At 43.1% G+C, this 26475-nt stretch overlaps 2 protein-coding genes across 2 annotated transcripts in view; both read right to left on the reverse strand.

Moving 5' to 3' along the window:
- LOC138965628 (host cell factor 1-like) overlaps nt 1-26475 on the reverse strand; it is a 43321-nt gene that overhangs the window by 14600 nt on the left and 2246 nt on the right. The window contains 20 exon segments of the mRNA XM_070337804.1: nt 248-511; nt 514-541; nt 1233-1442; nt 2394-2525; nt 3244-3332; nt 4120-5304; nt 5728-5943; nt 6369-6458; nt 7894-8155; nt 8625-8771; nt 13898-14082; nt 14954-15137; nt 15481-15599; nt 20469-20540; nt 21266-21514; nt 21955-21988; nt 24334-24479; nt 24770-24961; nt 25226-25434; nt 25761-25848. Coding sequence (XP_070193905.1) covers nt 248-511; nt 514-541; nt 1233-1442; nt 2394-2525; nt 3244-3332; nt 4120-5304; nt 5728-5943; nt 6369-6458; nt 7894-8155; nt 8625-8771; nt 13898-14082; nt 14954-15137; nt 15481-15599; nt 20469-20540; nt 21266-21514; nt 21955-21988; nt 24334-24479; nt 24770-24961; nt 25226-25434; nt 25761-25848 — 4101 coding nt within the window.
- Nucleotides 18253-26475, reverse strand: part of LOC138965038 (prestin-like) — a 127495-nt gene continuing 119272 nt past the window's right edge. Inside the window, exon 23 of the transcript XR_011455272.1 lies at nt 18253-19052. The gene's annotated coding sequence lies outside the window, so the exon portion shown is untranslated. The remainder of the gene's footprint in view (nt 19053-26475) is intronic.

Consider the following 26475-nt stretch of genomic DNA (forward strand, 5'->3'; position numbering starts at 1 on the left):
GTGTCTACGGACGGCCGGCCGGCCGGCCGGACAGACTAACACTGACCGATTACATAGAGTCACTTTTTCTCAAGTGACTCAAAAAACAAAAAACAAAAAAAAGTCTGATGTTTTAAGTATACCGAACCCAGAGAAACATTTTCTTTTGTTCAGCAAAAAACATAATGATCAACCCCACAGCAGTGTCATAAACAACACACCCACCCTCCGCTGGTTTTCAGCACAGCTACTCCATAACATCACTTACCCTGCAGCCACCTGACTTGAGTGGCAGGACCGTATCCCTTCTCGTTGCGTGCAGCGATGCGGAAAATAATGGCGGGCTTGGTGGTGTAGTCGATGTGAGCCGACTGCAGGCTGGCGTTGGTGACCACGCACGAGGGGCTGGGCCCACAGAACACTCGCACAAAGGCCAGCTGGGACGGGGTGCCTGGTTTGGGCTCAGAGTTGGCGTTACGCACCGCCAGGTAGACTGAATACTCTGTGATTTTCCCTGCTGTGTTCTGAGGGGTTCCCATGACAGGTGTGCTCCTTCTGTGCTCTGCAATTGCACACAGAAGTGGGTCAAAAATCACGCATAAAATGAAAATGCACACATCAATGCATGCTAGTTTACTCTTGAACGACTATAAAATGAAACAAGAAATTCCTCCGAGGTAGGAAAAACACCCCCGTCCTTACCATTCTCACTGCCACCAACTGAGAAGGTTATTTCCCTTTGACCATTAATATGTCCCTCTATAAGTCCTTGTAGAATCTTAATCCACCAATAACTCCCTAACCGTGTGTTTGACTGGTCCCAATTTTTGTAAGGACCGTCTCAGGAATGTATAGAACCTGTTCACCAAGTTTGGTGACGATCGGTCCGTTCATTCTTGAGATCTATATGCGAACACAAACACACAAACAACCAAACAAACACATCGACCGAAACCTATACACACCCCTATACCGGGGGTGTAAATACACAGAGCCAATGCATGCTAGTTTACTCTTGAACGACTATAAAATAAAATACACCGAGCCAATGCATGCTAGTTTAGTCTTGAACGACTATAAAATGAAAATACACAGAGCCAATGCATGCTAGTTTACTCTTGTATGTCTTTCTAGTTTCTTAGGACTGAGCAAAAACACTTTTCAGTTTTTTGTGCTTGCTGTGTCTACTGTTCTGATTTTGTTGAACAAAATGTAAGTTACAGTTTGAAAAATGCCAGAAACTGATGACAAACCTTGCTGATTTTAATGGCTGAGGGAGCACCAGGGAAGCCTGGCAAGCATGTCTTGAAGGCCGAGACCTCGCTGAAGGGTCCCCTTCCGCAAGCATTCATGCCAGCCACTCTGAACTTGTAGGCCGTTCCAGGCTGCAGCTCTTGCTTCTTCAGGTCGCTGTGGTCCGGCACGTTCACCACATCGATGTTGTCCTGTTTTATTCCAAAAGACTAAACAGTAACAGATGAAGTATGGAGTCAAAACAGTAACACTAACAGATGAAGTATGGATTCAAACATCACAAACGCGCATGTCATGATATTGCAACTGAACGAAGTTTTGTATGTTTAAACCAACAGACCATGTAGGGGTATAAAGCAAATCCTCTCAGTTCTAACATCTGTCACACTTTGCCTCAAAGCAGCTACACCTATAGTCAATTGGAATCTAATTATTACCTATTACCTGTACAATTTATCAAACCTTAAAACTAAGAAGAGGTCACAATTCATGGTTGTTTTACACAAAGATCAATACAATTTTCTCCATCAACATCAGTGAGCTAACTCCTTTACTAGCAGCATCACGCTCATGGCATACTACAGAAACAGCCCCATACAAGTCCTTTACTAGCAGCATCACGCTCATGGCATACTACAGAAACAGCCCCATACAAGTCCTTTACTAGCAGCATCACGCTCATGGCATACTACAGAAACAGCCCCATACAAGTCCTTTACTAGCAGCATCACGCTCATGGGCATACTACAGAAACATCCCCATACAAGTCCTTTACTAGCAGCATCACGCTCATGGCATACTACAGAAACAGCCCCATACAAGTCCTTTACTAGCAGCATCACGCTCATGGCATACTACAGAAACAGCCCCATACAAGTCCTTTACTAGCAGCATCACGCTCATGGCATACTACAGAAACAGCCCCATACAAGTCCTTTACTAACAGCATCACGCTCATGGCATACTACAGAAACAGCCCCATACAAGTCCTTTACTAGCAGCATCACGCTCATGGCATACTACAGAAACAGCCCCATAGAAGTGAAGTCACATAAAAAGAAAAGTGAACATTTCGTGATTTAATCAGTGCGACAAAAACCTGGCACAGGGCTAAATAGGGATATTGCCATTATGGTCAAGTGTGTATCAATTGTACTGACATCACTGTTGCCGTGGCCATGTTCTGAGGGCAGATGGTAGTGAGACACCACGGTTGTTGTGGTCTTGATGATGCCCACGTCAAACCATTGGCTGGCGTCACGCTTCACTGCAACCTTCTCCTGTTTCACCTCCTGAAGCAAACACACACACAACACATGTAAACCAAGCAGCTGCAATAAGGCCAAAAGAAAATATGTCTGTTTCCGGTAACATCGCCGAAAAAACTAGGGTCGGTCCGTCGGTTTTTTTTCTTCTTTTTTTTTTTAAACATTTTTCTTACGTTTTTTTTAACGTCTTTTTACGTTTAACATTTTTTTTTTTAAACGCTTCCTTAGTTTACTTACAATTATTTAGCACATGTTTTTGACCTAGATATATATATTAAAACTAAATAAAGTATACTTTTTTTTTCTGGTGCGAAAAGCGGAAAAAAACCTTTTTTTTCCAGGTTACCGGAACAGACATATTTTTCTTTTTGGCCTAAGATAGTCAGGAACCCAACACAGCCGGTAACCTACTTTCATGATAACAGTTTAGTGCTCACATCTGCATCTAACAAACATCACAAGGCTCCTTGCTCATTTATCACAACTGTCATATCTAATGCAAAGAATGTTATCATTCAAGCTCTGTAAAATGATATGCATTGAATCTTAATATTGAGGCAAAGCAATAAGTCTGTCTACACTACAGCCAAAGCTTGCTTGACTAAAAACAAATGAACCATCCCTCAAAGAGGTTCTTCCTAGAACTACGACCACCTGTAAAAAAACAAAAAAATGCAACTGGCTCTGCAATTGCAGTCCAACAAACAAGACAAGATACGTGAAACAGTGCAGGTTGACTCACAGGCTTGGTCTCTGTCTCTTGCTTGACCTCGTTGTTAGTGGGAGCACTGGCTGAGTTGACCGCTGCTGACGCCAAGGTGGCAAGGGGATCTGCACACATACCGGAAAGCTACAGCACTCAACAACACTTGTAATCATTGTGCAATATGACTTGACACAGTTCACAAGCTGTCATGCATTCTTTCTTTCTTTATTTGGTGTTTAACGTTGTTTTCAACCGTTCAAGGTTATATCGCGACGGGGAAAGGGGGGAGATGGGATAGAGCCACCTGTTAATTGTCTCTTGTTCACAAAAGCACCAATCAAAAAAATTGCTCCAGGGGCCCGCAACGTAGTACAATATATGACCCCACCGGGAGAATGCAAGTTTCCAGCACAAAGGACTCAACATTTCCCACAAACTGCTTGACCAAAATCCCTACAAACATTGACCATACTCTATACAAGAAACACTTAACAAGGGTAAAAGGAGAAACAGAATCCGTTAGTCGCCTCTTACGACATGCTGGGGAGCATCGGGTAAATTCTTCCCCCTAACCCGCGGGGGGAGCTGTCATGCATATTTTAACATTTCACCATATCAAACAGAAAAGCTTCATATGACCAAGCTTATCAGGGAGTCATTATCAGTATCACATGATTTTAATTCCATAACATTTTTTGAAACCTGATTGATTTTTCACACGGCTCTGCATAAAAAAATGCACATACACCTAGAAATGTAGAACTTTATAGTGCATCAACAAAGTCATAATCACATTTCCCATCCTGTCTTCCATAGTTTATAACTCTGAGCCATGCTCTCCAGAACGTGAAACATCTAGTGTACACAATAACTAGCAGCTACACAAAACCCAAAGAGCGTAAGAGGGCTGACCTGACGCATCCATGGGTGTGGCTGTGGAGGAGGCAGGAGGAGCATCTCCCTCGGCCTTGACCTCGGGCACAGCAGGGGATGCAGTGGACGTGGAAGTGACCGGCGTGCTAGGTTCCGGCGTGGCCACGTCCATGGGTTCTGGAGCGGCTGGGGTTTCTGACTGCAGTAGCTCAGCGGGAGGGGCCATGAGTTCTTGGGCACCGGGGGTCATGCTCATTGACGTGTCGACGGCCGACAACAAGTCTGATGCACTAGTGTCCATGGGAGTGCTTTCCCCTGACGTGGAGGGAACAGGGGCTGAGGAATCTGCTGGAGCATCCGTGGTGGGGCAACCATGAACTCCGTCACATTCTCCGCTGGAGGAGGCCGCGGGCTGTTCACCGTCACCGGGACAACCATGCACCCCATCACACTCCCCTTGTCCCTGCTGCTGTTGAGGAGGTTGTCCGTCACCGGGGCAACCGTGAACACCATCACACTCTCCCCCTTGCTGGGGCTGCTTGGGGGGGTCACCATCACCGGGACAGCCGTGAATTCCGTCACACTCATCGTTCTTTGCTTCGTCATCTTTGCCAGGGCAGCCATGGATACCATCGCATTCGTCTTTCTTTGGTTCCTCATCTTTCCCAGGGCAACCATGGACTCCATCACACTCATCATTTTTTGCCGGCTCATTGGGACCGGGGCAACCGTGCACGCCATCGCATTCGTCACTCTTGGCAGGTTCGTCTTTGCCTGGACAGCCGTGAATTCCATCACACTCATCTGTTTTGGGCGGCTCGTCATTGCCGGGACAGCCGTGGATTCCGTCGCACTGATCACTCTTTGGCGGAGGTGGTGGTTCGTCGCCAGGACAACCGTGAATGCCATCACACTGATCTCCCTGTGCTGGGGCTGGCGGGTCGTCGCCGGGGCAACCGTGGATTCCGTCGCACTCCTGCCCTGCCTTTTGGCCGGCTGGAGCAGCGTCGCCACCATCACCAGGGCAACCGTGGATTCCGTCGCATTCTTGTGAGCCCTCTGTGGCGGCTGGCTGCTGCGTGGTGGCTGCTGCAGGCGTTGCCGTGACGACTGCGGGTTGGACGGGGACCACTGTGGGTGTGATGGTGGTTGCCGCGGTAACAGCTCCTGTAGCCTGGGAGACTGGCGTGATGGTGATCTGCACAGGTCCCTTGCCTCCAGCGCCTGAAAAAGCATCTGTTTGTTGAGTGTCCGTACAGGCGTGTACACGCTGCCTACTAAAACATCTGACAGAGGCCGGTAATGATGCATACACCACTAAGCAGAACCTTACCCCATCCCACAACTCCTGCTACAAAATACCTTCACTCTACAAATAAACACATCAAGCCTTTAAATATGTATGGCTATATCAGTATATGACAGTTCGACTAAAGAAAGAACTCATATGTAAAACAGTTAAATCAGGCAAAAATATGAAACCCCCTCAAAGCCATAACAGTTCAAGGTTGTTGTTTTTTATAAGGATAATATGCAGATAAAATTTAACCCATTGCAAAATTCTTCAACTTGCAAATCTGTTTGATTGTTTGAGGTCTTAGGTGAAGGCGTTTTTCATGATTCCTGCAGACAGAAGCAGCAGCTTACCAGCAAGGGCCATCTGGTTGGGGAGGGTGACGATCTGGCGTGTGGCCAGCGTGGTGGGAACTTCACCGGCAGAAGGCTGTGCGATGAGAGAGATGGTGGATGTCCCCCCGGCGCCCGCAGTCACCGTTTTCATCATCGGTGACGACACGATAGAGGAGCCTGTGGTGTGCTGGATCAGCTGGGGGTGGGGTGCTGCCATGGTTACCGTTTGGCCTCCTGCAGCATGGCACCAACACAAACACTGTCAAGACTGGCTGCCAAAACTAAGCATCGAAGCCAGTTGCAAACTTATTCTGCATCACCACATTTTTTGTTTAATTGCCTAAGTTTATCAACTCTCTGTGCAAACTTATACTTTACCACATATGATCAAACAAAGGTGCACGTTTTGCCAGAAATTACCGGTGCTAAATTAGTTTCATTGTCTAATATTTTTGTTACTAGTGCAAAAAGCCTGGGGAAACTGGTACCTATAACTTATAAGCAGCCTGCATAGAAATAGAAATATGTGACGGCCACACATTCACAAGCAGTTGACGATAAAACAGCAGAAATAAAATTAACAAGGGCACAAGAGTGAGTGTGCCAATGGGACAAAGGTAAAACAGACTGACGACAGTTTACAAGTTCCATTTTCTTACCAGCAGAAAGGACACTGATCACTGGTTTGCTGTGGGCTCCAACCACTTGAGCTCCCCCAGCTAGATTGGTCACCGTGATTGGCTTGTTCACTGCAAATAATGAGGATCCTAGATCAGTAAACTGAAATGGATGAAGAGTTCATCCAACATCACAAATAATGAAATGTCTGTTGATATCAACACCATACACCTGCAAGAACTTAATTGCAAGGCAAAATCAAAGTCAAATCACTGACATGATAAAGCTTATCAAATTCTGACTTCATTCTACAGTGTTTCACATCAGAGATCTCATACTTCAGGAAGCCATGCATCAGGGGTATAGACGACTTTACTCAGGAAGTATACATTTTCCAGGCACCCACTACAGGCAACAGAAAGGTAAACAACTCCCCATCTCCAAACTACCATCGGTAAAGTAAACGTAAAGACGCTGTACTACAGCGAGTGCAACAATCATTTAAATTAATCTCAGGAAGCCAAGTTCCAGACACAGAACTTCACATGCATTGAAAGAAATCCCCCCCCCCCCCCCCCCCCCAAAAAAAAAAAAATCTTGTACCGCTTCCTTCAGTAGACATGAATACCCTTCGTTTTTCTTGCGAAGTACCTCCAAATGTTTATGATGTGAAACACTGCACTATTTGCAGAGAATCCCCATTTCACTCAACACATGCTTCTGCTAAGTAAGGTAAGGGGTATACATTCTCCTTAGCGGGTGCAAGCGGCAGAGGACACATAGGCACCAGTCATGGTAATAGTAGCTGAGTTTTCAACAAAAAGGACAGTACTGCAATGCCCCTGTGGCCAGTATCACTGAAGTCACCCTGCAAAATGACCTAAAGATTTCAACTTCGGCAGAGGAGCTCATTACTTTACTGGTATTTCTTTCTTTATTTATTTGGTGTGTAACGTCGTTTTCAACCGTTCAAGGTTATATCGCCACGGGGAAAGGGGGGCGGGGGGGGGGGGGGGGGGGGGGGATGGGATAGAGCCACTTGTTAATTGTTTCTTGTTCACAAAAGCACTAATCAAAAAATTGCTCCAGGGGCTTGCAACGTAGTACAATATATGACCTTACTGTTTCCAGTACAAAGGACTTAACATTTCTTACATACTGCTTGACTAAAATCTTTACAAACATTGACTATATTCTATACAAGAAACACTTAACAAGGGTAAAAGGAGAAACAGAATCCGTTAGTCACCTCTTACGACATGCTGGGGAGCATCGGGTAAATTCTTCCCCCTAACCCACGGGGGGTTACAGGTATTTGATATAAATCTTATTGTCCTTGGGGAATTCCCTCAAGGATATTGGGACTGCTATTAATGGGGATAGCGTGCAGCAAGAGAATCCCACTACATATAAGACCTTCAAAAATCGGAGAAAAATCTTAAAAAGGAGGGTGTCTTAAAATGGAGGTAAATTTACAGAGGTTATGAACAGAAAATCTCAAAGAACAGGGTTTTAAAGGGGGGGTTCCACTGTACCCATCTTTTGCCAAAAGCAAGTGTGACAAACCTGTGCTTCCTGAAACACCGGCGGCGCTCTGAGGGCTGACGACGATGAACTGAGTGTTGCCCGTCTGGCCAGCCATCTTGGGCATGGAGGTGATGATCTTGGTTGGCGTGGACATGTTGGTGCCGCTGCCCTTGGGCGCGGCGATGACGATGGTCTTGGTGCCCACTTGTGTGGTGGTCACTGAAGTGCCCGGCTTGGCCACAGAGAGCATGGAGGACGGGATGGTTTTGATCAGGGTGGTCACTGTCCGCGATGTCCCCATCTGGAATGAAGGCAAAAACAAAGAGTCCATTGGACAGTGAAATCATTAACCCCCAAGACGCACTATGGTTGCCTTCATAATAAAGTAGAAGGAACACTAACATGTCAAACTTCCACTCACAAGAGTGCACGTTGGAGTTTTTCCTACCAATGCAGAAAAAAAGACAATCTGAACATGAAAGATTATTCTTAGTCAACTCAGTAATCCTTTTCAGTAATATTACATCATACGTCATAAATATCACATTTTCTCTTCAAGCTGCCTTACGTTTTACTCTGTCACACAAGGAACATAATTATTACTCATGATTTTCACATTAGCAAAGTAAACTCAACATCCTCAGCTAGTGGCGCACATGCTGACAGCCATTTCTCTATGAACCACTTTTTCACTGTAGTTCTCTAGAAATGAAAAATACTGTGTCACGATGTCTGGGAAGACCAACATGTCAACAGCCGACCTGACTAACATTTGGCTGGACACTGCTGAGGCCCAGGATGTTGGACGGCGTGTGTCCGGGCTGGGAGGAGGAGATGATGGTAGCTGGCTTGTTGCCCCCTGCCTGGGTGGTTACCAGTTTCACGATGGTAGCTCCTTGCGGCAATCCTGTCTTGGTCTGCACAAGCAAGATCCCAATTGCAGCACATTCTTTTTTCCACTGTGGATTGAGACCACTGAATATTTGTTCTACGAGAGGATATAAGTTTGTGTTGTGCGTCACACTTGTTGCCCTGGCTGTCACAGACTAGTACAGGCAAGGTTTGATAGATGTGACACTTGGTTAATATCTATGTGCCTCCCATCCCGAAAAAGACTGCAATCACTGAAGTCATGCATCTCGGACACAGGGAGGGCAAGATACAACATTTGTGAATACCGCATCCAACTGTTTCCAATCTTGCAGAAAACTTAATCAAAATTTAAAATGCAAACGCAGAACATTTCAAAACCATGTTCTAATGAGCTCACAATCAAATAACTCATAAAGAAATTAAATACATGTATATCCGATTATTTTTTATGTTTTTATCTTAATATTTTTTTCTTTTTCTTTTACCATCCAAAAAGGGAATTACATGCAGGCATGGGAATTGGAAAAAGTAAAAAAGGCTGAAAATGTGTAAGTAATATCAAAGTCGAAGGCGCGATGCGCCTAGCCTAGTCCAGGGGCATGCTCCCCGGAAAAAATTCTCCAAAGAACCCAAATTGTGCAATTTGGTGTCATCTGAGCTCCAAGTTTGCCATTAAATTCAGTTTATAGAACCATTTTTGCCTCCCCCATTTATTTTTTCGGCGGACACTTGCTTTTTCGGCGGAACAAATAAAATAATCGGCGGAAATTTGCCTTTCGGCAGACAATTCCCATGCCTGTACATGGTGAGGTATCTTCACAGACAGAAACCAGTATTGTATACTTACATAGAGGTATCCTCTCATCCCCAAGAAAGAGTCCAATCAGTAAATAATGAAATTGTAACAGCTGCAGGCCTAACAGCCTCCAAAACAGTTATTGACAACAAAACATATCACCCCATCCCCCACTATGCCCTAAAGGCAGGCAAAACTCAATGTGCATCACCAGCATTGGCCTTGCTGTCACACACTAGTACAAGGACACAGGGAGGTTACCACAAAAAAGAAGGAAAACAAGAAGAGCAAACGCTCGATCGAGTCACTTTCGCAGTTCTGAATATTATATGAGGCATCAGATGGACAGGAAGAAATTGCTATTCACAACACAATGAGTCACGTTCACATAAAATTTGAGCCCGGTCACTTTTATAGTTTCCGAGAAAAGCCCAACGTTAAGTTGTGTGTTGCCGAACAGAAAAGGCTAGTTATCTCCCTTGTTTTTCTGATAACGTTCGTAAAAGGCTACAGATGTAAATACTTTGATGTAAAGAATAATCCTACAAAGTTTCAATCACATCCGATGAACTTTGTCAAAGATATAAAATGTCTAATTTTTCCTTTGACGCTGACCTGTGACCTTGAAAAAGGTCAAAGGTCAACGAAACCATCGTTAAAGTGTAGAGGTCATTGGAGGTCACGACTAAACAAAATATGAGCCCGATCGCTTTGATAGTTTCCGAGAAAAGTCCAACGTTAAGGTGGTGTCTACGGACGGCCGGCCGGCCGGCCGGCCGGACAGACTAACACTGACCGACTACATAGAGTCACATTTTCTCAAGTGACTCAAAAAACCTTACAATAAAACTCATGCGCCCAAATGCGTTTAACGACATTAGGCCTACAAAAACATAGGTGTGGTTACGGTAACCCGACCTATCCTATTTTTAGGGGCCGACCCTATAACTTTTTATTACATTTGTTAAAAAAAATAATAAAAAAACGAGTGCAGAAAACGCAATGAAAGCGAAAGCGCCCGAGTCGCACACTTATTTCCCTGTCAAGTAGGTTTAATTTGTACACATTAGATAACTGGTACAAAAAAGAAAAAAGCCACAACCATCTCTCAGGGTGGTGATCCAGTCAGTCTTGCTAATGAACTGAATGGTTTCTATGCAAGATTTGACAAGCCTGACAGTCAGATGCAGGAGGTATTTGAAGAGCTAGAGAGAGTCCAGCCTGATGATGGGTTGAGGGTTAGTGAGGAAGAGGTGAGGGCTGTTTTCTCCAAACTGAAGCCAAACAAAGCACAGGGACCAGATAACATTCACCCTAGGCTACTCAAGACATGTGCTGAACAACTAGCTGGTGTTTTTCAAGCAATTTTCAACATGAGCCTTCTGGCAGGCAAAATCCCCTCTCTGTGGAAAACCTCCAAAATTATCCCAGTCCCCAAAAAAGCAATCTGCAAAGAAAACAATGACTATAGGCCTATAGCATTGACACCAGTGGTGATGAAATGTCTTGAGAAGCTGGTGCTGAAGCGTCTCTTGCAGGAAACTGAGGATCAGATGGATCCGCTACAGTTTGCCTACAGAGCACGCAGAGGCACAGACGACGCTACCATTCTGATCGCTCACAGCATCCTTGAACATCTAGAGAAGCCCAACACCTCAGCTAGAGTGTTATATGTGGATTTTAGTTCCGCGTTTAATACAGTCAAGCCTAGCCTCATGTACGACAAGCTGAACGCTCTGTCAGTCAGTCCACAGATCATCAAGTGGATTATCGACTTCCTGGTGGGTCGATCTCAGTACGTGGCAGTAGACGGGGTCATCTCAGACAGCCTCGAGATCAGTACAGGGAGTCCACAAGGCTGCTGTTTGTCTCCGACAATCTTCACCCTGTACACCAACGACTGTAGAGCCACCAATGGCAAACTTTCGAAGTTTGCTGATGACTCAGCTCTGGTAGGCCTGATACAGAATGATGATGACACAGTGTACAAACAGGAGGTGGACAAACTAGTAGAGTGGTGTGACCAGAACAGCCTAGACCTCAATGTGGGCAAAACAAAAGAGATGATCACAGACTTTAGGAGAGGGGAAAAGGAAACAGAGCCACTAGTGATAGGGGGGAAAGAGGTAGAACAAGTACAAGAGTACAAATACTTGGGCTGCATCATCAGTTCAGATCTCTCGTGGTCAAAACACATAGCCAAGGTAGTTAGCAAGTGCAATTCAAGATTATACTTTCTGAGGAAACTCAAGCAGTTCAAGGTCTGCCCTGAAATACTGGCAATGTTCTACAGAGCCAGCATTGAAAGTGTTTTGACCTTCAACCTCATGGTATGGTACTATGGGGCTACTGTAGAGGACAAGAGCCATCTGGCAAGAGTGATCAGACAGGCAGAAAAGGTGGTTGGGGTTCAGTTCCCAAGCTTGGATGAACTGGTGCATAAGAGAACAGCCACAAAAGCACGAAAGGTCGTTGAAGATGAATCGCACCCCCTGCATGATCAGTTTGCACTCATGCCATCTAGGCGTAGATACAGAGCTGCAAAGTGTAGAACCTCTCGCATGCGGAAGTCGTTTATTCCATCCGCCATCTCAGTTCTTAATGATACCACTTAGTGCATGCATGTGAAACTGAAAAATGTACAATGGTGTTTTCCTCAGAGCTAGCTAGGAATGCATTGTACTCTAATGTTGTCATGTTATTGTTGTGTTTTTTATCTTCATGTTTTAAAATTATCTCCACAACTTATAAAGTATACTTTTACACTAGAATTATGTTTAAACAAATTAAGTATGTATGTTTAATATTATTCTTATGAAGGTTTTTTTTTTTACAACTATTTAGAATAGAACAGGATGGATGTTTTGAATGTCAATCACTGGGAGCAGTCAGAAGAGTAAGAATTTTGTTTTGTTCTCACTACCATTTGCTTATGAAGATCATGATGTTGTTCTATTGCTTAGTCAGTCCTAGAAATAATGTCCTAGACCTGTCTTACCTTGCTGTTATCAGTATTTTTGCCCTCTTTCATTACGATGCTATGGTATTTCTGTGGGTCTCCACATGTGTTTGTTTATAAGGCGGAAGTGACCTCCCCTTGTACACAATAGGCCCTCAGAGGAAGCCTACGGACAGACTAGAATAGAACATGCACATAACACAGAATGTCTGCACAGCACACACACACACACAGCAATACAGCACACCGTCTTGTACCTCCCTCTGCCCTGCCGAAGTCGGGGTATCCTTTTTAATCCACCGAACAATTAATATCCACAGCCATGTGTGTCTCCTGCCTCCGAACACACACGCTACAGAGCTCGACTCGATGTGCGCAGTTTCGTATAAAAATTATTTTCCAAATTTCCCCACTGTGTTTTATAAATAATCATATTATGAAAGCACATACATTCTTATCTTAGTTGTTATGTATTCATTGTCAGTAAACATCGGCATTATTCATGTTTTACTTTAAACGCAATCATTGTTATTTATAGATCACAGGCACCTGGTGTAAGTAGGTCACACACGTGTAAATGTTGTGCCCAGTCCTTGTTTTTGTTTCTGTTATTATTTTGGTTAGCAGGTCTAGTTGAGCACGTATTAAGTATCATGTGCCCACTGCTGATCATTGTGCATTTTAGTTGATGGACTGATGATGTCATTTGTGTGGAGTCGACGCGCGTGCGAGGATATGTATGTGTGGGAGGGGGGGGGGGGGGCGCGGGAGATGGAAGCTTGCTGTATGTTATATAATGTATATATTGTGTGTGATACGTGGAAATGTGATACTATTTATTTGCATGTATGATACAGGTACAAATGTGATAATTGTAGGCTTATACTAGTGATTACTGTGTGTGATACATGAAATGTGATATGAATGCTGTTTTTATATGTTATACTCTTACTTTCTCCCAAGCGCAAGACAAATTCTTCTATGAAAATTGAAGCCAATAAAATTTGAGTTGAGTTGAGTTGAGTTGAAAAAAGTTTAAAAAAAAAAGTGATTGCCTACCTTCCTACCCTATTTTTTGGGGCTATGTTACCTTTACCACACCTATATACTTTTTTTTGCCTTATGAAAGTCAGTCAAAGATTCAGACATATAATTGCTGATTGAATACAATATCTTTAGCTGCCTTCCTCTCCCTACCAAACACCTTCCAAGCTGTTTGCTTCATCTCATTTTCAACTCCCAAGCATGAAAACAGCAAGCCAGAAATTCATGAAGTTACCCTCTCGCCTATTTGTCATCTTCTATGCAAAACGACAAATCCAAAAATGTACTCCTCTCTCCACTCTACCACATCAAAAAGTTTACAATTATTCACTCCCCTGTACACGTCAACAGACAAAAAAAAGTGAACTCACGGAGGCAACGGCCATGCCCTGTGTGGTTTTGACGAGAGTAACGATCTGTGGCTGACTGGCCACCGCCCCTCCCTTGTGAACGGTGATGATCTGTTTACCCGCCATGCTGCCCGTGCCTTGCTTGAGGATGGTGGTGCCAGGCGGTGCAACACGCACTGTTTGGGTCCCTGGCATTGGCACTGTCACTGATACAGACAAGGAAGGAATTCTATTATACAACATGCCTTCCAGATGAACAATTATTATAGTACCCTCGACTTGAACTGAAAAAACTAAACCAGTGCAGTAAAGCCTCACTTACACTCTTCTTCTCTTTGCCTTCAGGTGGCTGGAATACCAAACGACTAGTGAAATACAGCATCCAGTTAAAATCAACTGGACCGTCTAAATGCTGAAATCTTTTACAGCTGAAACCAGATCTGTGTTTCCTCAGTAAAATTAGTCACTCAAGACAACTACAAGTATAGCGGAAATGTACATCGTCTGCATGCCCCGGGTGTCACAAAGTAGGGCAGACAAGACATTACATGCAAGTAACACCAAACATTGTCATGCCCCTCCCATCCCAACATAGAATGGACCCAGAGGATCAGGATTCTCAGACGCAGAAACATAAATGAACGTGCATACATACAGTGACTATCACTCACTAATACAGTTATGGACCCAGATTAAACAAAGCTGATTTGAAATATCCCTCCCATTCCCACAATCACTGAAACATTTCTCCAAGAACCTCAAAAAGACAACTTGGAAATGGGAAGGCAAATGAACAAAACACCTGTGCATTAGCATAAACTAAGATGATTACTTAGCCTCTATCGATATTTGAGTAAGTCAATAATTGTAACACATGGGTGGGACTGAAATATTTCATGAATCCTGAACCGAACACACAAAAACACAAAAAGAAAAAAAAAAGAGAAAAAAAGGCCATAATCGAATCAGGATTTCTGGCATATAACGGAAGAATCCCACCCATGGTAACACACAATTAAAACCTTTACTTGGCTAGTACTGAAATGCTGTTCGCCCTTTAAGTATTGGATAGCCTACCGTGGCCTTGACGAGCACCAGGCATAGAGGTGACCTTGACCCCTCCTGGTGTGACGATGGTAGGCGTGACAACCTTGATGCCAGACACAGGGGTGGTGGTGACGCCTGCAGTGCCAGGAATCTTCTGTGTAGCTGCTGCAGCTGCTGCAAGTGCTGCTATGCCGCTCATCTGTCCGCCAGACTGCTAAATCCACAAATACAACAGTTGAGACTAACCAGCTTCTATCTTGATTGTCCAGCTTCTATCTTCGTCAAAGTCTTGTTGTAGCTCATCAAACACGACTTTTTAAGTAGCTTTTAAGCAAACATGTTGCACTATGTAAAAAATAAATATCACCTCGCTCCCAGGCCATACCTGGTTTGAGATTCATTGTCAAGATAAGACCACCATAAAAGTACTACATACAGCAGACCCCCCCCCCCCCCCCCCCCTTTTTGAGACCCAATTCTCTCAGGTTTTTGAAAGTCTTAAATGAGGGGTTCCACTGCATTCAATGAAAAAAAGCAAAAGCACAACAAAAACTGACCCCTGCAGAGGAAGTGGCAATCTTAGCGCCAGGCGTCAGAACCTGGGAACCAGCTACACGGATGGTGGTGGTGCCAGGGGTCAAGGTCATTGGAGCCCTTATTCGAGGTGTAGCAGTCACTGCAAGGACAAGATCAGAACATTTTAATTTCAGGGTCATGAAACAAAACACTAACCGTCTTCAGAATGGGTCTAGATTTGTGATTTGTTTTGTTCATTTAATGTTTAACGTCGTTTTCAACCACGAAGGTTATATCGCGACGGGGGAAGGGGGGAGATGGGATAGAGCCACTTGTCAATTGTTTCTTGTTCACAAAAGCACTAATCAAAAATTTGCTCCAGGGGCTTGCAACGTAGTACAATATATTACCTTACTGGGAGAATGCAAGTTTCCAGTACAAAGGACTTAACATTTCTTACATACTGCTTGACTAAAATCTTTACAAAAATTGACTATATTATAAACAAGAAACACTTAACAAGGGTAAAAGGAGAAACAGAATCGGTTAGTCGCCTCTTACGACATGCTGGGGAGCATCGGGTAAATTCTTTATCGTCCCAACCAATATGGGACTCCCCCTAACCCGCGGGGGGTCTAGATTTGTGAAAAAGCAAAACAAAAATCTGACATGAAAAGTGTGTGCCCCTTTTCTGCAACATAATCATAGCAAAAGAAGCACCCACAAATTAAATAAATAAATAAATACACACACAAAAACGGCAATCAAGAAATTCACATAACACTTGGTCACTCAAAAATAAAAGAAATGACAAGGAAGGAAAACAAGAAGAGCAAACGCTCGATCGAGTCACTTTCGCAGTTCTGAATATTATATGAGGCATCAGATGGACAGGAAGAAATTGCTATTCACAACACAATGAGTCACGTTCACATAAAATTTGAGCCCGGTCACTTTTATAGTTTCCGAGAAAAGCCCAACGTTAAGTTGTGTGTTGCCGAACAGAAAAGGCTAGTTATCTCCCTTGTTTTTCTGATAACGTTCGTAAAAGGCTACAGATGTAAATACTTTGATGTAAAGAATAATCCTACAAAGTTTCAATCACATCCGATGAACTTTGTCAAAGATATAAAATGTCTAATTTTTCCTTTGACGCTGACCTGTGACCTTGAAAAAGGTCAAAGGTCAACGAAACCATCGTTAAAGTGTAGAGGTCATTGGAGGTCACGACTAAACAAAATATGAGCCCGATCGCTTTGATAGTTTCCGAGAAAAGCCCAACGTTAAGTTGTGTGTTGCCGAACAGAAAAGGCTAGTTATCTCCCTTGTTTTTCTGATAACGTTCGTAAAAGGCTACAGATGTAAATATTTTGATGTAAAGAATAATCCTACAAAGTTTCAATCACATCCGATGAACTTTGTCAAAGATATAAAATGTCTAATTTTTCCTTTGACGCTGACCTGTGACCTTGAAAAAGGTCAAAGGTCAACGAAACCATCATTAAAGTGTAGAGGTCATTGGAGGTCACGACTAAACAAAATATGAGCCCGATCGCTTTGATAGTTTCCGAGAAAAGTCCAACGTTAAGGTGGTGTCTACGGACGGCCGGCCGGCCGGACGGCCGGCCGGACAGACTAACACTGACCGATTACATAGAGTCACTTTTTCTCAAGTGACTCAAAAACATTGTCATCATTTTCACGAGTTTTCATTCACAAGCACCTGGAAAATAAATCTCATGTTCCCCAGGCAATAAATCCCCGGTTACCATAGTTGCAGGAAGCAGGTTATACATAGATAATCAAAAGCAAACCCAATAGAAACGCTCGGGGATTCTTTTCATTGGTGTTTCATCAGATCTAAACAGACGACACGACATTGCTTTGCAAAGTTCCAAAAACGTACTGGCAAAATGGCAAAAGTAAACAAAAACAAAACTACTTCATGAAAGGTCATACATTCATCAAAAACAAATGAAACCTAGCGATATGTTTTGTCTTCTTACAGAGTCATGGAGTGCGTGTATCTGTGTTTCGATATACAGACGTTCGGAGAAACACGAACGTCAAGTTCAAGTAAAACGACCCCTGACACACACATTTTGACCCGTGCACAAGACGTTGTATCGATAAACGAAGCACAAATAAGAAACAATAATAAAAGCAAAGAAAATAGCAACAAGATATGCAAACATCTAACAAAGCCGAGCAAGCAGAATGACAGGTCTAATGAAAAACAAAGAGGTACTGAGTCGGAAACAAGATCGCGATTCTTTCCTTCGCAGCACGACGCAAATCTTCTGTGACCTTTGACCAAACGTAGCTTCCACATTTGATCACTCAGCTTAATATTTACAACAGAAAGCCGAGGGGGTGGAATACCGAGATGAACCTACAGAACTGTGCATCCTCAAACCTGACATATTCATCCCAACATTTAATGAACTCAAAAACACAGAAAGTTGCTTTCACACGCCAGCTTTGATTGCCAGTGGTTATCAAACCGAGACTCGTGTGGTTATCAGCACGGAACCCGTGTTTCAAAGCATGGCTCCCTGGGTTGATTGTGCACTTATTTTCTCACTACCAAAATGATGACAAAAACGATGTTTGGTGGTTTGTTGACAGACCAGCTTTTTTGTCGGTCCTCGGGGGGCATATCGACCTTTGTTTCAAACTTGAAACAAAAGACGATATGCTCCCCCTCGGACCGACAAAAAATGTGGTCTGTCAACAACCCATCAAACATCTTATAATATCACCCACTGAATAAAAAATAAATAAAATAAGAAACAGTCTTAGGACGTAAACAAACAAACAACAAGAAGGGCAAAGCCCATACGACTCACATGCTTGACCTTGACCTTTACATAGCAATGACATCATACACTAAGAACTGCTTTACACATTTTTCCTACCAAAATACATGTGACCTTGGGTGTCATCCAAGGTCATGCAACACAAAGCTGTTAATTCAAGACATAGGAAGTACAATGGTGCTTATTGGCTCTTTCTACCATGAGATATGGTCACTTTTAGTGGTTCACTACCTTATTTTAGTCACATTTCATAAGGGTCAAAGTGACCTTGACCTTGATCATATGTGACCAAATGTGTCTCATGATGAAAGCATAACATGTGCCCCACATAATTTTTAAGTTTGAAACAGTTATCTTCCATAGTTCAGGGTCAAGGTCACTTCAAAATATGTATACAATCCAACTTTGAAGAGCTCCTGTGACCTTGACCTTGAAGCAAGGTAAACCAAACTGGTATCAAAAGATGGGGCTTACTTTGCCCTATATATCATATATAGGTGAGGTATTGAATCTCAAAAACTTCAGAGAAAATGGGAAAAATTTGAAAAATAGCTGTTTTTTAGACAACATTTATGGCCCCTGCGACCTTGACCTTGAAGCAAGGTCAAGATGCTATGTATGTTTTTTGGGGCCTTGTCATCATACACCATCTTGCCAAATTTGGTACTGATAGACTGAATAGTGTCCAAGAAATATCCAACGTTAAAGTTTTCCGGACGGACGGACGGACGGACGGACGGACGACTCGGGTGAGTACATAGACTCACTTTTGCTTCGCATGTGAGTCAAAAATGCTAACTTTTTCGATTCCACAGCTGTTATTTTGAGAAGCAGAGATCATTAACTGAATAAATGTCAGAAGTTCACAATGATGAAAGCATAATTATTGTGATACATGTACAGTGAAAACTAACCTTCCATTGTACGTAAACTACTGCTACCGTACAATATGGGAAGCATTTCTAATCAAATTAACAGAAAAATGCTGTTCAGGGCATCACTTTAGTACACATCATATCAAAAATGTAATCAAATAACAAATATGAAAACACGCATAAAACAACAGATAGCATGCATAAGAAAACTTGTGTTTCTATCATGTATTATGCTTACATGGATGTGCTTTTTGTGTAATCCCAGCCTGTCCTTATGTTAACTTTAGTCCTTATTTGTTGAGGAAACAGGGGGTCTATAGGCTATACATGTTTTAGTTCTTAGATCTAATACAGCAATATACTAGAAGAGGTGTAAAATGTTACAACAAAAATAAAATAAAATAAAATAAAATAAAATAATAACCTCTGTGCCCAGGAAAATAAGCCAATATAAGCAGGAAATACACAATCATGTATAGTAAGAAAATATTCTCCACAACACATATTCCGCCATAAGAACAAACAGGAGATTCCTTGTTTCAACAGGTGATACAGACTTTCCCTGAAAGTAACTGTCAAAATATATTTTTAATAAGGAAAGGAAAAAAAGCAATCCTTCCACATTCCCACACATGTACATGCAGATATTCTAACAGTGAACTTCATTACACAGTTCAGCAAAGAGTTTGATTTTGCTAACTTTTCCCAGAAACAAAAGAGACTACTTTTCTCTAAAGAAACTGTGAGCAAACACTGTTTTAAATGTTACTGCACACAAAATCTTGTTTTTGTCAAGAGGATTTAATTGAAATCTAAAGCAAGGGTGCAGTGAGAGGAAAAACATGCAGACCATCAAAATCAAGTAAAACACCATAATGAGCACAAGATACAGCTACGTAAAGGTGAACATTAATGCTACACAAGCTTAACATTATGACAACAAGGGGTCAGGAAAACATTTGACCAAGACAACTTTGGAAAGAAGCAAATGTGGAACCAAATCTTGAATATAATACTGCAAACAAACAAGAAACACACAAAATCATACATACGCTACAGCACAAACAACCAAATGAGATACAGAAGCTACTAAAGGGACAATGATTTTACTAACACCGAAACAGGAAAAAAGCTAAACAAACAAAAAGAAACCGAAACGTAAAGCAAGGGAAGGAAACAAAACCAAGGCAGCCCTCTACTTGTTCATTCCATTACAACAGCATGACTGTCAAGACGGACACTGTGAGAGAGTTTTGCCACTGTCCCACAGCCACAAACCCCGGTGTCATCATGCAAGAGAACGTGAACAAGCGTAACAAGGAAGCGGGCATGTACCTCTGACCGTCTGTGGCTGACTCATTCCCAGGTTGCTTAAAGTGGCTCCTAGCACAGGGCGCGCCAGCCCTGCTGAAATACCATCACTCAGCCCGTCACTATCAACTTCCTTGCAACGTCACTCGCACATTTCACCCTTCATTTCAATCTCACTTTCCAGTCCACAATGTGAAGTATATTCCTCAGTATTGGCGTTAACCGGCAATTGCCGGTATTTTACCGGTTGAAACGCGAAAATACCGGAACAAAATTGGCTGCCGGTATGATCTATACCGGTTAATTTTTAGAACTACCTGGGTTTTTTTACCGGTAAAAAAAAAAAACAGTACTCTGAGTAGGACTCTTACTGGTTCCAATGACCAGCCTACCGTTTTTTTTCTGGACTGTTAGCATAATAAAAGTTTACGTACCGGTTTGAAAAAATACTAGCGCCATCACTGATTCCTGCTTACCCCTTTTTGAGAACCGAACAAAGAAACAATCTAAAAATCTGTACGGATGGAACTACACGCAGCTTTCTCCACCTACGAGAGCTCGATAAATCCGGTCAAAGTGATGGTCAGATCTTATCAAAGGCACAATGATATTCAGAAAGAAAAGGCAGAGGGGGATACCTGTTAACTCGCTATCAAAGCAGGCTACCACATCAACTTCAATTATGGAATGGCTTTCAATCTACCACACCCTTACTGCATACCCAGTTAGCTAATCTCCATCAAAACGCACAGCACTCGATGAGATGTGAAAAGTCAGTGAAACCACACACACGCTCAACTCAAACAAGCAGCACATCTCACCTGCAGAGGCAGCACGCAGAATGGTAGGTGTGCCAGGTGTCAGCTGGCGGATGATGGGAGTGCCTGCAGGTGTACCAACAGGAGCAACAGCACCTGCGGCAGTGGCGCTAGGATTCTGGGCAGGAGGCAAGTCATACTTCTGCAGCTGCAGCAGGTAGTTGTCGGCCGTGTTGACCGCTCCCCAGCACACCTCCAAGGTGTTGGTGCTGGCCCTCACCAGCTGGACGCGGGATGGCGCTGGTGGCTTTTCTGTTAACAGTCACAAACACTTGTGTAGTCATTGTCTTTAAAGTGTGTATCTTCCCAAAAAGCATATGTGGAAAGTGGAAGGAGGTGAGAAGCTTACAAATACCGTGTGAATTTTCTTCTTCTTCAAAGACAACATAATCACAGACAACAGATTATTATTAAAATGTTTTTACTGCGAAGATAACAATTACTGCTTTGCTTCATTTAACTGGTTAGTAAAACTGAAAAGAAGAAAACACAATTACTTTGTGAGCCAGTTTGTGAGCTTGTAACACTTACAGAATGCAACTGCCAATATTCTTGATGCCAGTTAATACTTCACATTAAAAGCAATCTTATGACCGACCCCCCCCCCCCCCCCCCCCCCAACAACCATCTGGCTTTGTCCTCTATTTCAGAACATGTCCCCAGAAATGGTGAGCAAGGATAAGCTGTCTTACCTGTTTCAAGGAACCACAGATCTTTGAAGCACACCTGAAATGCAGACAAATAAACATATCACAGTATAACCTGTCAAATAAGGACACCCTTGGGACCAGTGAAAAGTGTCCTTATTCTGCAGGTGTCCTTATTTTACAGGTTCAAGCAAATGTGGTTGCAAAAAGGAAAGTGCTATATTGTATGTACATGTTTAAGAGTAAAAAAATAACAAAACAGTGAAATACAGTATTGTATTACCAGTTGTAACAGATCCAGTCCACAGAGAAGGACTTTTAAAAAGAACACTTTATGATTATCACATGTTGTTAACACAGGCAGAACAAGAATATATAAATTATTTAAAGTAAAAATAATTGGTCCTTCAGACAACTTATCACAACAGCTTTAACACAGGTTGAACACAAGTTAACAGCTGATGGCAAAATGATTAGCACAAAGTCCAGTGACCGCATTCTACAGGTTTTACTGTACCTCTTATTTGTTTGTTTTTTTAACAATAAAAACCTTCTTTTTTTTTTTTTAAAAGAAGAAGAGGTCACAAAACCTTTAACTTGGAATGACACCATTCTGATTTTACAAATGAAGACTTCAGTCACCTTTTACATTGATGTTCCTAGCAGTTCAACAAATGACATTGATCCCGTTTTCTTCTTCTTCTTCTGCGTTCGTGGGCTGAAACTCCCACGTACACTACAGGTTTTTGGCACGAGTGGAATTTTACGTGTATGACCGTTTTTACCCCGCCATTTAGGCAGCCATACGCCGCTTTCGGAGGAAGCATGCTGGGTATTTTCGTGTTTCTATAACCCACCGAACTCTGACATGGATTACAGGATCTTTTTCGTGCGCACTTGGTCTTGTGCTTGCGCGTGTACACACGGGGGGGGGGGGGGGGGGGGGGGGGGGGGGGGTGTTTGGACACCGAGGAGAGTCTGCACACAAAGTTGACTCTGAGAAATAAATCTCTCGCCGAACGTGGGGACCAACTGACGCTGACAGCGGCCAACTGGATACAAATCCAGCGCGCTACCGACTGAGCTACGTCCCCGCCCCGATCCTGTTTTGAGGGTTCAGACAGTACAGAGCAAGACAAGGCGCTGTCTGGTACAGCAGTCCCTCTCATGAACGGACACCCTTGGGCCATAGCAAAACTGTCCGTACATTGCAGGTGTCCGGTCACGGGAGGGGTGACCACACCACCCCCTCCCCCATACACTCACACAGACACACAAACAACAGGATTGAGTCTATGCTAATCACTTCTTGTGGCTACTAAACAATAACAATAAACTCCTAATACTTCTTTAAACGTTCTGTAAAAAGGATTTGTATGAAAAGTGTTGAAAAGAAGAGATAAAATAAATCCTCAAGGCAGTGAACACACTCACCATGCACTGACATACGAAAGCAGCCACACAAACACAGCACAGAGGAGCGTGTGCAGATGCTTTGCAAGAATAAGCTTGAAAACCAGTTTGAATAAATAGCAGCAGATAGAGCTGCATGTCATAATCAAGTAATTTATTTGTTTCTTGTCTGGCTTTATTGACTGCATGCCGATCATGTGGCATGGCAGTGACTTTTCACTCTTCAGTCGGAAATACACTGTACATAACACAGCTCCCACTCTCCCTCACTAAATGACTAATGCCTACCCCAAGCCGTGACAACTGATGCTTGGAAATTGTGTGGAAGAGTACACCTCTCTATTTCTCTCCAATGCTCTTCCTGCTGACATGCGGTGACACCGGACACCCCACAGAGTTTAGCCAGCTAACCCTCCACCCCCCACCCCCCCTTTCTCTCTCTCACTCCCTCCAGCCATGTACTGTTGGGGGCTGTGGCCAGAGAGGCCAGCTGCACTGTTCACTCAGAGCAAAACCAGTTGACTGTGTCGTAACTTTTGACAAAGCAAGACAACTGAAGGGTTCATAGATTAGGCAACCGACTCACTGGTCAAGGCTGAGGGGAAACAAGAGTATCTTGTCAATGAAAGAGGTTACACACAGACACACGATGGGTACACGTGCACTCAAGTTATCAGTGACTGTCATCACACCATTGCGGCTGTGATCTTTGTACCAAGAGCCGGACTGCTCTGTTATCGATTTTGTTGTGGTGAAAATTTGACGATGGTCTGTCCGTACATTGGAGGTATGACCTGCTGTTGGGACCGAAAATGAGTGTCCGCGTCCACGTTTTGCAGGTGTCCGTTTAAGGGGGGGCAAATATAGAAGGAAAACACTCCGTGCCGAGCAAATGTGTCCGTACATGTCAGGTGTCCGCTCACGCCGGGGGCCGTACATTGCAGGGACTGCTGTAACAAAATAAGCCTGAGACAAACCCCTCGCCCCTCTTGCTGCATAATGACAGCTTACCTGGTTGTTCCAGGCCTTGCGGTAACCATCACGACCACTCCAAATATAGAGTCGAGTGTTGATGGACACAGCACAGTGGCCGGCACGAGCTCGCGGTAAAGCGTCGTCATACACCTCCATGGAAAGAGGTTCCCAGCTCATTGCATCTGAAATACAACAACATAGCCCTAACCCTTACAAATTGTCCACACCACAAATGTATGCCAACAGACCTCGAACGATATGCAAAGATAAGGACTAAAAGTGCACTTGAAGTTGAAGCTTAGTCTTCAGAATGTAGGTAGGGTTGCACTATCATTTGCTGAGTATACAGTTCGCATACAGTGTAAAAGTTGTCCAGGCAGCTGAAACCACTTCAGAAACTGCACTGAATCTATCTCAAACTGATAATCAAAACTGAATTCAGCAAAATCCCCACATCACCACCTCATCTTACCAAGACTGAGAGAAGCCAGTGTGTTGGTGCACTTCCACTCCTTCTCGTGTGTGGCAACTTTGACGTCATCCATGACGAGAGGCACCCAGCCGCCAAAGACGAACATGCGGTTGCCGATGACCGTAGAGGAGTGAAGACTGCGGGGCAGGGGTGGGATCCCCTGTATGCTCGGCTTGGTCCACGTCGTTGATTCTGCAAGGAGTCACCTTTAATATCTTATTTAGGTTTACTTCTCATTATCATACACTTATGCCAACCGTCGCGTTGGTTAAAAGTGTGAAACATGAGTCAGATGTCTTACTCTCATGCTTATCACAATACAATTGAAATCAAAGTCTCAAATATGATAAGGGAAAAACAGATAACTCCGAAAACCACATCATCATAAATTTCTAAAATTGTTCTAAACCAAAAACCAAAAACACAAAGCAGAAAAATTTGAAAACAGTTTCTCACCAACGTCATACTGCCATAAATCCCCCAGACGGCAGCCACTCATGCCACCATAGATGATGAGGCGAGGGCGGCGACCATCTTTGTCAGTGTAGGAGACGCATGTGTGAGACTCTCTAGGGGGCGGGGGCGTTCCCTCCACAACGGGCAGGTCCCACGCCATCTGGTTGGACAAGGGCCGCAGCTCCAGGGTGTACAAGTCATTCAAGTATCTGTTGAAAGCCAAAGACAGTAGTTAATACATACCAATGCAAGGAAAACAGGGCTGCTCCATCTGTGTTGAGACAGGGAAGCGACCTGCAAAGTGCTGCAAGCAGAGAAAGAGTTAGCTCTCCACGCGAGAAGTGCACTCAGTCACTTCATCATTAACATAAAATTATAACATGTGAAAACTAGGCAAGCACACCCTGCTGCAATACAGGAAACACAGCAAAACAAGATCGAAAATTCTAAATATCGACAACAAAATCCATGAAGGATAAACATTAACTAAGAATGAAGAGACGAAAGAAATCCAGGAAGAAAAAGCAGCTCCAACCTGGGAATATTTGTCTTTGGATCTTCACTGTCGTTGGCCAGTCCACCAAACAGGTAGCCCTTGTTTCCCAGCAGTGTAAAGCTGTGACCTGCAAGAAAAACAGATGTGTGACTGTGAGCATTCGGGCATTATCTGGCATCGTAGCAATAGCCATCTTATTGGGAATATGACACCTTACTAGCGGATTCAAAAGGAGTAACCTGGTATTTGCACATTTATATACTTCACTACAACTATTCAACTTTAAAATACAAAAAGTGAAATTTAACAAATCTGTATTATTTATTTACATGACAAGTACAAGTTACAACCCAAAATATATCAAACTCAGTTTGAATCAAAGTAAACTAATAGCGTAATATTCAATATAAATAACACACACTAACTATAGTTAATTATACAATAACAAGATGATATTCACAACATGCAAAAGTCACACACAAAAAGTGACAAATAGATCACAAAATAAATCACAAATAAACAATTTGTGTAGGACATCATGATCATCACATAAAAACATACTTCAACAAATAAAAATGCATAGCAAAAAAACTTTTATCAATCAGAAAGCTATTCCAAAAAATAATCCTGACCAAACACACTGACTGTAACTACAGCCAACCTAATCATAACTAACCAGCATGATGTCCAAACAAATGTTATTGTCATCTTTTTCACGAGTTTTCATTCACAAACATCTGGGAAATAAATCTCA

Source organism: Littorina saxatilis, linkage group LG4 (assembly GCF_037325665.1).
Source record: "Littorina saxatilis isolate snail1 linkage group LG4, US_GU_Lsax_2.0, whole genome shotgun sequence".
NCBI classification, from domain to species: Eukaryota; Metazoa; Mollusca; class Gastropoda; order Littorinimorpha; family Littorinidae; genus Littorina; species Littorina saxatilis.